Genomic DNA, 12490 nt, shown 5'->3' with positions numbered 1-12490 from the left:
TGTGTATTTACCACATAAAGAAAAGGGGAAAAACAGAGGGAACACCCTGACCTCGCCCCCACGAAGTGCGTATGTTCTCTGCCACACAAGTGCACACTCACAGTAAATCGGGGCTGGCGTCTTGCGATCACGCGTCTCCACAGGCGGTACCGAGAGCGAACCCCTTGTGCGTCCCCGTCACACTGTGGCTCTGAGGAGCCCACGTGTGCTCTGGTGCCGGCACGAGAGGCTCCCGCCAGCCCGCGCACCTCTCTCTCCCCCCGTGTTCTCGAGCCCCGCCGCCGGGAACACGGCACCGTCACCAGGGGGCTGGCCATTACCGGCTGAGACACACGACCGCCTGTGCCCTGCGTACCAGATGCTGTCTTTATCAGCCACGGCCACACACGGCGTGAAGGGGTGGAACTTGACCACGGGGGACACCGGGGTTCCTGTTCAGGAATATCTGGTCGTCCAGTCTTGCGATACCTGCCCAAAGAGACACACAGCGATGGGCCTCGACGTGCAGAACCCGGGGGTCGTGGCGCCTCCTCTCTGGGGACCTGGGGAGGCACAAGGGACACACAGGGCAAGCAGGGGTCGGACGAGGGCCTGGCTCCCTGACCGCAGGGTCCCCCCGGCACGAGTTTGCAGTCAGTGCTCGTCAGTTCGTGCGTGCAATGACGCCGTGCTCAGAGATGTGCAAGTTGGTGGTTTTCGAAGAAAGCAGGAAGGCCACCGTTTGTAACTCAGTTCCGGGTCGAAGCATCGGGCACACGGGCCACGGTCTTGGTGGCCTCTCAGGGGGGTGGTCCCTACGGAACTACCCGGTTGAGGGACAGATCACCACAGACGACAGGGAGGTGAACGAGGGTGTGTGCACCGGGCCCCCAAAACCAGAACCAGGAAAGAAGCCGTCAGGAAGGGGCTTTGAAGGAGTCTCGGGAAAACAGTAAAAAGAGGCTAAAAGGACAAGAGGTCAAGACAGGTTTAGGTGGGATTTTGGTGACTAATACGAGGCCAACTCAGCGCAGCCAGGGACGTGGGGTCCCTGCAGCGTCGTCGGGCACCGGCCTGGCCCCTGGGAAACCTGGGGGGGTCATTAGTGCTGGCTTCACCCTGCCCCCGTCTCTCCCCCCGCCCCCCCCGTTATAGCGGCAAACACGGAAAACCAGCCGGTGACAAGGACGGGGCGAAGGGACACACGCCAAAAGGTCCCAGGGGCTCTGTCTGTGGCAGCAGTGTTACCCGCAGGGGCCTCGACCGCAGGTGGCCGGGAGACACCGGGAACACCGACTCCCGGGTCAGGGTGCATTGTGCGTTTGTGACGACACTGGTCCTGCCGGCCGAGGTCACTGGGGGAGGCCGGGCACAGGCGTCGGGGGAACCACCTCATTAAGCTGCAGGCACCCCCTCTCTCAGGGGGGCACAGCCGCCTCTCAGAAGGGGCACTTTCCACTGGCGGCAGCCTCTGGCGGGCACGCGAGTGGGGTCGCCCGTGTCCCTGTCTCTGGTGTCCGGGTCCACCGCACGGACCTCTCAGGGGCTGACGTGCCCGGCGACTGAGTCCGGGAGCTCCCCTCAGCTGTGTCTAACAAGGAGGTCTCCTCTTCCCACAAAGACCGGGAGACCCCGACCCGGGTTACAAAGACAGTCTTTTGTGTTTGTCAGGAAAGCCCGGCTCTTTCTCCAGAGCCCCTGGCCCTGTGTACGGCTTCCCCATTGAGGCCAGTCTGCCTTCCGATGCCTAACTGCGGGAGGCAGACGCGGGGTCCAGGGAGTCCGCTGTCCCGTAGAACGGGGGCCCTGCAGGACCGCAGACCTTCGAGAAAACAGCCTCCGATGCTGTAATTCCCAGAGTGCCGACGTGCTGGTGGCTGTTCTGTCCTCGGGAAGAAAGCCGTGGGGGTGGGCCGGCCTGGCTGCACACGTCCGAGCGGTGACTGCCGGGCCAGCAGACGCCGAGGCCTGAACACTAGGCTGCTTTACATCCAGCCGCCGCCAGCCCCTCACGGAGGCAGCCTTACGAGGCGACTACGGCCCCAAGGCATTTTACGGAGAGCGCTGCACACCGAGGCGGCCGCACGCCACAGTGGCTTCTGGAGCGGCCGCGTGTGCTCAGGGACACGCGTGTCTGCTGCGGGACAGCCTGTCTCGTGGGCCCCACCCCCGGCTGTAAAGAGCGACCCTTGGCAACCACCACCATTTGACAGGACGGAAAGGCAAGGCGGGATCAGTCCATCAACAGAAGGGCTGACAGCCCGCGACGTCCCACTCTGTGCGGAGCCTGGGCAGCTGGTCGGCCCGGCCGGCCCAGTGACTGGGGCCACGCTGGCTTCGAAGTAGAAGATGGAGGTGCACCCCACCTCTCTGTGCCCCGAAGCCGCGGGGCTGGGAGAGCGGGAGGGAGGGGGTGGGGGTGGGGGAGGGGAGGGAGGCTGCCCGTCCAGCACCGGTGAGGCTGGGGGCCTGCAAACGGGGCCTCTCTCGGCAAGTCTGGTAAAAGGGTTAGTAAAGTGGGACTCAGGTACAGCGCCGGTTGACAGTGGGATTATTCCGGGACAGGAAGGGCCAGCTGGGCACAAGCAGCGCCTTGCGTGTGGCCTGTGCCCCAGACAGAGCTCGGGGCTCCTTCCGCCCTGGGAGTGGCAGGGCGCACAAGGCTCGCTCGTGCGAGAGGCCGGCGGGGGCTTCTTGGGAGAGAGTGGCCGAGCGCTCTGGGGGCTCCTGGGGGCCAGCCTGGAGGAGGGCCTGCACCCCGCCAGCCCCGCCACGGGCCCTCGGAGGCGCCCCCTCGGGGGGCGGGCGGCTTACCCTCTGGATGAGCTGCCGCGCCTGCTGCCTGACGTGGGTGTTGCGGAGAAATCGCCACTCGCGCTCCTTGCGGATCTGACTCTCCAGGTCGTGTTCCTCCGGGATCTTGAACGATAAAAACACCAAGTGAGGTTCGCGAGTAAGTCACAGGCATCCTGTCTGCGCCTCACGGACCCTGTGTGGCTCACAGACGGGAGGTTCGCGGCCACCCGCGGCCAGCACGCCTTCCAGCTGCCTCTGCTCACCTCCCGGGTCTCGGCACATCTCGGCGACTTTCACGGTACCTCACGCTTTTCATCACTGGTACGTTTGTTACGGTGATCTGTGGTTGGCGCTGACGCCTCTGACGGCCCAGGTGACAGTCAGTATGTTTTAGTAGTGAGGTATTGTCTTAAATATTTTTATCTGTTTATTCATTAGCATTATTTTTAATGTGTTTTATATTTTGAGAGCATGTGGACGCACATGAGCAGGGGAGGGGCAGACAGAGGATCAGAAGTGGGCTGTGAGCTGTCAGCACAGAGCCTGATATGGGGCTCGAGCTCACCAATTGTGAGATCATGACCTGAACCGAAGTCAGATGTTCAACTGAGCCACCCAGGCGCTCGTTTTTATTTATTTTTGAGAGAAAGAGAGAGAGAGAGAGAGAGAGAGAGAGAGAGAGAGAGAGAGAGAGCGCGCGCATGTGAGTAGGGAAGGGGCAGAGAGAGAGGAAGAGAGAGAATCCCAGTGAGGCTCTGAGCCGTCAGTACAAAGCCTGACACGGGGCTCGAACTCGCGAACCGGAGATCATGAACCGAGTTCACTGAGCCACTCGGGCATCCCTGAAGTATTTTTGAATTCAGGTCTCTACGCGGTTTCTCGACACGGGCTATCGCAGCGCCCAGCGGACTGCAGCATAGGGCAGTGACTTACGCGCTCTGGGGAACCAAAACATGCGTGGACTCACTTTACTGTGGCTCTGGACCCAAACCTGCAGTGTGTCCGAGGTCATGACCAGAAAGAAAGGACCCTGTTCCCGAACGAGGAAACTGGGTTCTGCAGCCTGGCCAGGGCGCCCCGGCCCAGCTGGCTGGCACAAGAGGGTGGCAGACAGGAGTGCCTGGCCTCCCCCCCGAGGGGGAGCTGCCCGCTCCGCAGGCCCTGGTCTAGAGGATGAGAGGGCCCCCTGGGGAGGGCAGGGAGCGGCACAGACTCAGGGGACGCCTCAACCCCTGAGGCCATGTGCCGTCCTGCTCCTAGGAGCCCCTGACATGGGGCAGCGGGCAGCCTCTGCCAAAGCAGGCAAGGAGCTTCAGGGACAAGGAGCTGGCGGGATTCGGCCTGAGCCGAGGGGGTCGGGGGCCGGAGGCCACGCTGCACACACTGAAAAGGCAAAATCAGAAAAAGGTGGGCCGTGCCCAGGGACTTCTGCCTTTATCCCTCCTCTTGTGCCAGAGAACTGGGCGTCTCACTTGACCAGAAAGGGGCTTATGACAGCAACAGAGGGGCCCCGGTGGGGGGGGCCTGTGCGGCCTGAGCTGACCGAACACAGGGTGAAGCATCAGGAAACGGCCGGACTGTGGACCCGGTCAGCTTCCAACAGCTCCCAAGAACCCTGTACCCTCCCCACCGAGCACGGTGTCAGAGACTGAGCTCAGTTCCCCCGAAATACGTGCGTGCCCCACAAACCGCCCTGTTCTCTGGTCCTTGGGCAGGGGTCCTTCCTGCTTCGTGGCCCGTGTGCGCGCACTCGTGTGCCTGTGCACGGACGGTTGTGTAAAACCAGCGTCCGCAAGAGGCCCGCCCCCTGCCAAGAGGAAGCTGGGATTTAAGTTGGCTTTTTAATAAACGTGGATTTCCTTAATCCTCGCGTGTCATCAAGTAAACTGGACTGGCCCTGGGTCCCTGCTTGAACACCCAGGGTCGTCGAGTGCCAAATACAGAAGAGCTTAATCACACAAGAGAAAACCCTACCTGGTCTCGGCTGAGCCGAGAAGCCGGGCCTACCTTAAGCTGCCCGTGGTCAGCGTGGTAACGACGTAAAGATCGTTTTCTCTGCTGGGGAAAGCACGGGGGGGGAGCAGAGACGGTGGCCACAGGCGCGTTCTTAGGCGCCAGCGTGGCTAAGAAACAGCACGCGTCTGCACGGACAGGACGCGTGCCGTTTCTTAGCCACGCTGGCGCCTAAGAACGCGCCTGTGGCCACCGTCCCTGCTGCTCTGTGTTCGGATTACAAAACAGAAACACCCACCCACCCTCCCCGGCCTCACTGCTGGAGCCCGCGGGCCCCTGCGGCGAGCTGTTTCCTTGCTCTGCTCCTTTTTTTCTGCAGAATCACAACCCCACACCGAACAAGACAGCAACAGCCACAACAGACATCCACACGTGGAGGCGACGAGAAGAAATGGTGTCAGCTGCCTCCACAGAACGTTTGTTTAGTGGTTTGGAAATAACCCGGGGGTAGACGGGGTAGATCACGGGTTGGTAACAGTTGGTTTCACTTTGTGACAACCCAGAGCTTGTTCCAAAAGACACGGCAAGTGGTCAGTAACGCCAACCACGAAAACACTGAAAGCATGGGCGGGGCGAGGATATCGCCCTTTGATGGAATCCGGTTTCCGTGGGAACACATCACAGGAAGAGGAGAGGCGCTCCGAGCAGGAGGGCAGGACGGGCACTGGGTTCCTGGACGCACGTGCCCCAGGGCCCAGGTGCCCCCTTGCGCAGGCAGGGACCGGGCCCAGGGACGGACCTGGGGCTCCAAAGGACACAAGACAGCGGCTGCAAGGACAGGAAGGAAGGCGCTGGACGTGCGGGGCCCCTGGCAGGCCCGTCGATGGAGGTGTCCCCCCCCCCACCCCCAGGTGTGCTCATCCAAGGAGACGGTCAGAGCTGGGCCGCACACGCTCTGCGAACGCCGCTGGCATCCACCTGGGGACGGTCTGCCCAGGGCCACCAGGACGGAGAACCACAGGTGCGGGGTGGGTGCAGGGCAGTGCTGTGCGACTGCGGCCGTGACCCCTCGGTCCCAGCACCCATTCCCGCCCTTCAGCCTCCCGGAGACGCGGGGGCTGGGGCCTCAGACCTGGCCTGTCCCCGGGGCAACCAAGGGCGAGGGTCAGAGGGTCCCTCAAAGGCAAAAGGGGAGATGGGCCTTGGGGAAGGCTCGTTAACTCCCGCCAAGTGCTCAGACCCCGAGCTCCGTTTCCACCCAGAATGAGGCCTGTTCTGACGACACAACCGAGTGCCTCTGGGCCTGTTTTCACCTCGACACTCGCTGTGACTTTTCCTGTTGTGTGAGAAGCCACCCCTCCCCCCTTCCCCCGCCACAAACGAGGACGTCACTCTGGCGGAGAGAAGTGGCGGATGCCGGCGGCAGGTGCGCTACTGACCGCCGCTCCTGACCTGGCCGGGCCGGCTCTGTGCTCACGCCCTGTGGCCCTGACGGGAGCTCTGAGGGGAGGGGAGGGTGTCCTGCGTGCACGGAGGCCCAGACTCGGGCACCTTCGCCCCGCGACCACGGGTCCTGCGAAGCATCAGGTTGACGGAGGCGGGGTCCCCCTCCAGGACGCTCCCCCTCTCGGGGGCTTGGTCACAAGCCCACCGCCTGGTGGGAACGGACCTGGCCTGCCCCGTGCCCCCGTGCCTCCCCCGGCCCCAGGCCCGCCCCACCCACTTCCTGCGTGTCTGGCTTCCCTCGCTGAGCGAGCCGCACCTGACTCCTCGCGTCGTGTGTATATCGGTTTATCGGGGCGACTTTTCTCAGGGGACCGGTATTCGTCCCAGCACCGTTTCTCCACCGGGATCGTCCGGTTTTCCGGCGATCGTGAATAAAGCCGCCGTAAACGTGCACATGTAGCTTTTGTCACTTCTCCTGGGAACGTCCAGCAGGGTTGCCGGATGCACGGTAAGTATAGGCTCAGTCGCGCAGGAAACGGCCACACGTTTCCAGGGAGCCTGGCGCCGCGAGGGGCGAGAGTCTGGGCTGCTCTGTTTCCTCTGCCAGTGCTCTGGACTGAGCCGATCTAAAATGTCGGCCGTCGTACGGAAGTGAGCTGCTGCCTCCTGCGGCAGCTCGCGGCCCCGGCGACCCCCGCCTCCCCGTGTCACACCTTCTCAGGGCTCCTTTGCTGTGTGCACGCCTTTTCGGTAAAGGGTCTGTGCAAACCTTTTGCCCGTTAGTTTTAATGGTGTTGCGTCCTTCCATGTGGGATTTTGGGAGTTCTTTACGTACGTGGGATAAAAGGCTTTTATTAGGAGTTTTACGATATTTTTCTCCAGTCTGTGGCTTGTGTTGTCATGTCAACGGTGATACGCAAAAAGCAGTCAACATGACGAAACTCCACACGCCATTTTTCTTCTGGGTTTCATGTCTTCTCAAAGAACCATCGCCCAACAGGCCAGAAGGGGCTTCTGGAAGTTTCGCGGCTGCGGGATTCACAGTAGGGCAAGAAGAGGCTCCTTGAGTTAGTTTCTGAATAAGGCGTGGGGCATGGAGTGACGTTCGTCTCGTGGGCAAATGGATGTCCAGCCGCTGTGGTTCCGCTTGCTGGAAAGACCATCCTCTGTCCACTGAAATGAGCCGTCCTGCAGCTTTGTGGGAAATTGGTGGCACGCACCGTGGCTCCGCCTCTGGACCCCGTTCCGCCCCACTGGTCCCCCCCCCACCAGCCCTCAGGGGGACTCTTGAAATCAGTGTGAGTCCTCCAACTTCGCCTTCTGCCTACATTTCTTCGGTTAAGTTTCTTTGCGTCGCCCCATAATTTTAGAATCGGCTTGCTGATTAAAACAAAACCTGTTGGCGGGGCACCTGGGTGGCGCAGTCGGTTAAGCGTCCGACTTCAGCCAGGTCACGATCTCGCGGTCCGTGAGTTCGAGCCCCGCGTCAGGCTCTGGGCTGATGGCTCGGAGCCTGGAGCCTGTTTCCGATTCTGTGTCTCCCTCTCTCTGCCCCTCCCCCGTTCATGCTCTGTCTCTCTCTCTGTCCCAAAATAAATAAACGTTGAAAAAAAAAATTAAAAAAAAAAAAAAACAAAACCTGTTGGGATGTTGAATGAGATGGCATCGGCCCATACGCCAGGTTAGGGACACCTGACACCTGGCCCACGAGCACACCTTCAGTGGGTTAGGCCTTCTAAAATTTCTTTCATCGTGTTTGTATTTTTCAGCATTTGAGTCTTGCTTGTATAAAAAATATATATAGCTAATTTAACTACAGCTCATGTTTTGGGGTTAAGTGGCTTAATTCCAATTTCCAGTGGTTAGTATAGAAATACAATCAGTTTTTGTGTAACGTTGGGTGTTCAGCGATCTTATCTCACCTGTTCTGGCAACACGATGCAGGTTGTTTAGGATTTTCTACGTACACAATGATTCCGCGTGAGCAGACAGTTTTATTTCACTTTCCACCTTTGCTTGCCTTCCTGGACACCTAGGGCCTCTGGTAGGTTGTTGAAAAGGAGCCGGGGATCAGACACCCTTACCTTGGTCCTGGTTTTAGAACAAGACATCCAGTCTCTCCTGGTGAGAAAGGGAGCCGCGGGTTTTGTAGGTGCCCTGCATGAGGGTGAGGAAGTTTACTTCTGGTCCTGGTTTGTGGAGAGTTTTATGACGGTTATTTCCTGAATTCTGTCAAATCCTTTTTCTGCAGCTATTGGGATGAACAGGTAGCTTTTCTTGAGTCGACTGATACATTCAATTACATTCAATTTCATGATTAATTAAAACTGTGGATTCAACTTTGCATTCTTGAGATGTAATCCACTCGGTCAGTTGCCCAGTTGGTGTGTTGCCCCTTTTAAAGTTTGCCATGTTGGATCTGTTAATATTACGTTGAAGGTTTTGAGGCCATGTTCATGGAGGACACTGGTTTCTGGTTTTTTATTCTTGTGAAGTCTTTGGTTTTGGGATCAGAGTGATGCCACCTTCCTAAAACGAACTGGGAAGTGTTCACTCCTTTTGTTTCCTGTAACAGACTGCGGAGGACTGGTATTATTCTGGTAGAATTTTCCAGTGAAACTCTGCTGGTTCTGGAGCTATCTTGCCTTTGTTGGACAGTTTTAGCTTCAAACTCATTTCCCCGAACAGATGTGGGACTATCTGGGTTCTCTACTTCGTATGGGGTGAGTTTTGGTAGTTCGTGTCTTTCAAAGAATGTGTGCATTTCCTCCAAGTTGTTGGGTCTGTGGGTGTAAAGTCTTGATGTCGGAGGTACCTCCGGACTCTCTCTTTCGAAACCGGTCTGCACGTCTCTCCTTAAGTCGGTGCCACGCTGTCTCCATCCCTGCAATCACGCGGCAAGGTTTGCGATCGGGGAGCGCGAGTTGTTTTTTTTTTTGTTTGCCCTGGACAGCATCTTTAGTGCTATTCTGGGTCTCTTGCATTTCCATCTGAATTTTAGTCTCGGCTTGTCAGTTTCCACACACAAAAAGGCAACTGGGATTCTCACCGGCATCGCGTGGACTCTGGGTCTCTCTGGGGCCCTGCCGTATTAAGTCCTGTGACCCGTGAACACATGATATCTTCCCGTTTTCGCAGGCCTTCGTTAATCTTTCAACACTGTTTAGTTTAAAGAACGTTTTAGAGAGAACACAGCTGACAATTCACGATCCCTCGGCCCCCGATGGTTTACAATTCAGCAGTGATTTACAAGGCACGAGGGCGCCGGCACCAGGCCAGCGCGTCAGAAGACGGGCAGAAGGGCAGAAGCGGTTCCCCGGTTGGCAGCGAGCGGGAGCACGCAGTCCTCCCGGCGTGGCCACGTGGAAACGTGGAGTGCTGGTTGAGCCTCCCTGCTGCCCACACACTTCCATCACAAAGCAAACGCTCCTCCCATCCTCGTGTTCCTGGAGGGGAATCAACACGTCTGTTTGTTTTCCAGCTGAACGTTCCACAAAGAGCCAAGGCATACGTTTTAGGAACGGGACACAGTACGGCACCGCCTGACCTCCTGACGTAGTTAAATCTCACAGCAAACTAAACTGTGGGCAATAATCTGATGGCGTGACCGAGTCTGGTTCTTGGGCTATGTCGGCCTGGAGGTTTATGTACAAGAAAGGAAAAAGCAGAAGCCATTTTTGTGGAACATTTGGAGACACGAGAAAACGTCCAACGTTTATAACTACGTAAGTGAAAAAGCAGGAAACAAAGCTGTACCCGTGGCGTGAGCGCAATGGCAGTGCGTGGGGGTGGGCGGGGAGAGAATTCTGGGTGGTTTCACTTTTATTTTACTTTTTCATTTTCTGAGTTAAAACAATAGCTTAGTGCACTTCAAACAACAGCTCCGTCGACGTGCAGGTTTAACGCAGTGCAGAGCGCGTTCTGTGACCAGCCCAGAGACGCTTGCACATCCTGCGTGTGGGTCAGTGCTGCACCCGTGCCCTCCGCCCCGAGTAAACCTTTTCTTAGCTCTAGCCAATGTTCACTGTGCACGTGATGCCTTAAAACAATCTGATTGATTCTTCCCAGGCTCTTTTTGTAAATAAACACTACAGTTTAATCTGTTCTAAGTTACCATGCTGATAATTGGGTTTTCTACAAAGTTCACACAATCTACAAGTGCACACTGGAGAAAGGACGGTCCCCTCCCCGACTTCAACCCCACCCTCTAGGAGTGACACTAGTGACGGCATGAACAGCCTGACACGAACCTGCAGGCTCCCCCACCCCCCGCCCGCGTGCACACCTGGACAGCACGGCACTTGTGCAAGCACGTGGGACCATGGGATTATGTGGCCTGTGCCATCAAGGATATCCACGCGTGTCCTCGGGCAGACGGGGCTCACTCCCTGTGGGGGCTGCGAAGGGCTCTATCGTGTGGACGCATCATTAACTCACACTCCCCCTAATTAAGAATACGTTTTTGGCTTTCAACTTTACGTGTTCAGAAATAACGTAACGGGCAGCTCTGGACATATCATCACAAACGCACACGTAGAGCGGTGGTTTTAGGGTCTATTTCTCAGAGTGGGATCGTCGGTTTCTAGGGTGTAGCCCCTTCCCATTTTGATAAGCTATTGCCGAACTGCTCTAGACCAAGCCCGCATTTCACCACCAACAGTGGCTCAGACTTCCTTCTTCCCCGTGCTCTGGAAAGCCTACTTCCGGGAAAATCACTCTTAACTTTGTGAACCAGAAAGAAAAACCGTATTACTTTGTAACTAGAACAGATTTCGATGTATCTTTTGTTTTTTTTAAGCACCTGACGGACTGTTTTTAACATTCTTTCTGAAGCAGATGTGAGCTCTGTAAACCAGCACGGGCAAGAGAGGGGGCTGTGAGAACCCCGGAATACAGTTCTCTTTGGCCACACAGACCTGTTAAAAGCCAGACTGTAAATCGACAAAAAGCCGGCAAATCTGTCCTCACAGCCACGTTGTGGGGAAGCAGGTCCCCCGGGCACGGGCTGCACTGTGGTCGTGCACCGTGATCCTGGGGTCAGATCACTTATCCGGTGAGTATCTCAGTTTCTTATCCTGACCTTTGAGGAGGGTTAGGGCTCTGACCTTTCTGGGGTATGATCCCAGCTTTGAGCTATTCTTAGTTTATGTGTGAAGCAGGCGAATAAAAAAGTTCCTAACACGTTTTATTGCACACGCGTCATTAGATGACGAATTAAATGAATAAAAGGACACCTTCGTGAATAGAAGCTGGAGAAAGTAGGAAGACAATTGTTAAAAAATTACAACGAGATAAAACACATTCTCTTCTCAAGTCTAGAAAGGGTCTCTAATTAACGTAAGAGAAAAATCAGTCACATCCTCCCTCTCCCTGACGTCTCAGCCGCCATCAGGAGCCACGGGCAAAACCCATCACTGCAGGGACGTGACGCCTGGAGCCCGTCATTCAGGCTACAGCCTGTGGGAGCTTGTCAGAGGGAGACGGCGCTTACTTATTCAACGGTTTCCCGGCTGCCCCCCGTGGGCTCAGCGCGGAGAGCAAGAGTGGCACCTCGGAGGACCCTCCTTCCCCAGCCCACTGCAGCGTCGGTGCTCTGGGTGCGGACGCATCAGGCCGGGCCGCTGGGCTCGCAGCCTCTGCCTCCCCCTGCTGGCAGCACGCCCACCCTTCCAGGTGCACAGAGAGAAGGACACGAGGGGGGGGGTCTGCTGCTGCTGCACGGGAGAAGGGGAGGGTGCTGGCTTTGGGGGTTCACGTGGTCACACAGGATAAAACCCCAGGCCTGGGCTCAGGAAGCTGCCTAAGTACCTGTGCCAAGGACAGGAAACTGGACCCTGGGAGGACCGAGCTCGTCTAAGAGAAAGGAGCCTGGGGCGCCTGTGCCCCTTTTTCCTGCCGGCAACGTGGACGGCCGAACAGGCAGTTCTCAGACATTAAAAAGAAGCCACTCGCTGGGGCATCTGGGTGGCTCAGTCGGTTAAGCGTCTGACTCTTCATCTCAGCTTAGGTCACAATCTCATAGTTTGTGGGTTCAAGCCCCACATCGGGCTTTGTGTTGACAGTGGAGGCTGCTTAGGATTCTCTCTTTCCCTCTCTCTTGCTCCTCCCCGGTGCGCGCACACACGCACTCTCTCAGAATAAACTTTAAAAAAAAAGAAAAGAAAAGCCGTTCATCACCACACCAAGCAACGGCCATTTCAGCAAGAGGCAGCCCGCCCAGGGCTCCGACCTGCTCGACGCGCTTGCCTGGAGCGGGAGACTTTCCAGACCGGACTTCTACTGATACTGAGCAAAGCCCCGTGTCACCTCTAAGCAG

The 12490-nt window shown here is 57.3% G+C and overlaps 1 protein-coding gene and 1 long non-coding RNA gene across 2 annotated transcripts in view; one reads left to right on the top strand and one right to left on the bottom strand.

The window, feature by feature from the left end:
- RPTOR (regulatory associated protein of MTOR complex 1) overlaps positions 1-12490 on the bottom strand; it is a 334568-nt gene that overhangs the window by 20005 nt on the left and 302073 nt on the right. Inside the window, 4 exon segments of the mRNA XM_030297026.1 lie at positions 356-415; positions 417-468; position 2167; positions 2794-2898. Coding sequence (XP_030152886.1) covers positions 356-415; positions 417-468; position 2167; positions 2794-2898 — 218 coding nt within the window.
- On the top strand, positions 6237-11891 carry LOC115501822. Its single transcript, XR_004342916.1, has 4 exons — positions 6237-6682; positions 9656-9899; positions 11011-11227; positions 11557-11891. It is a non-coding gene; the product is annotated as an uncharacterized LOC115501822 (long non-coding RNA).

This window comes from Lynx canadensis, chromosome E1 (assembly GCF_007474595.2).
Source record: "Lynx canadensis isolate LIC74 chromosome E1, mLynCan4.pri.v2, whole genome shotgun sequence".
In the NCBI taxonomy this organism is placed as follows: Eukaryota; Metazoa; Chordata; class Mammalia; order Carnivora; family Felidae; genus Lynx; species Lynx canadensis.
This window is presented reverse-complemented; position numbering and strand designations above follow the sequence as displayed.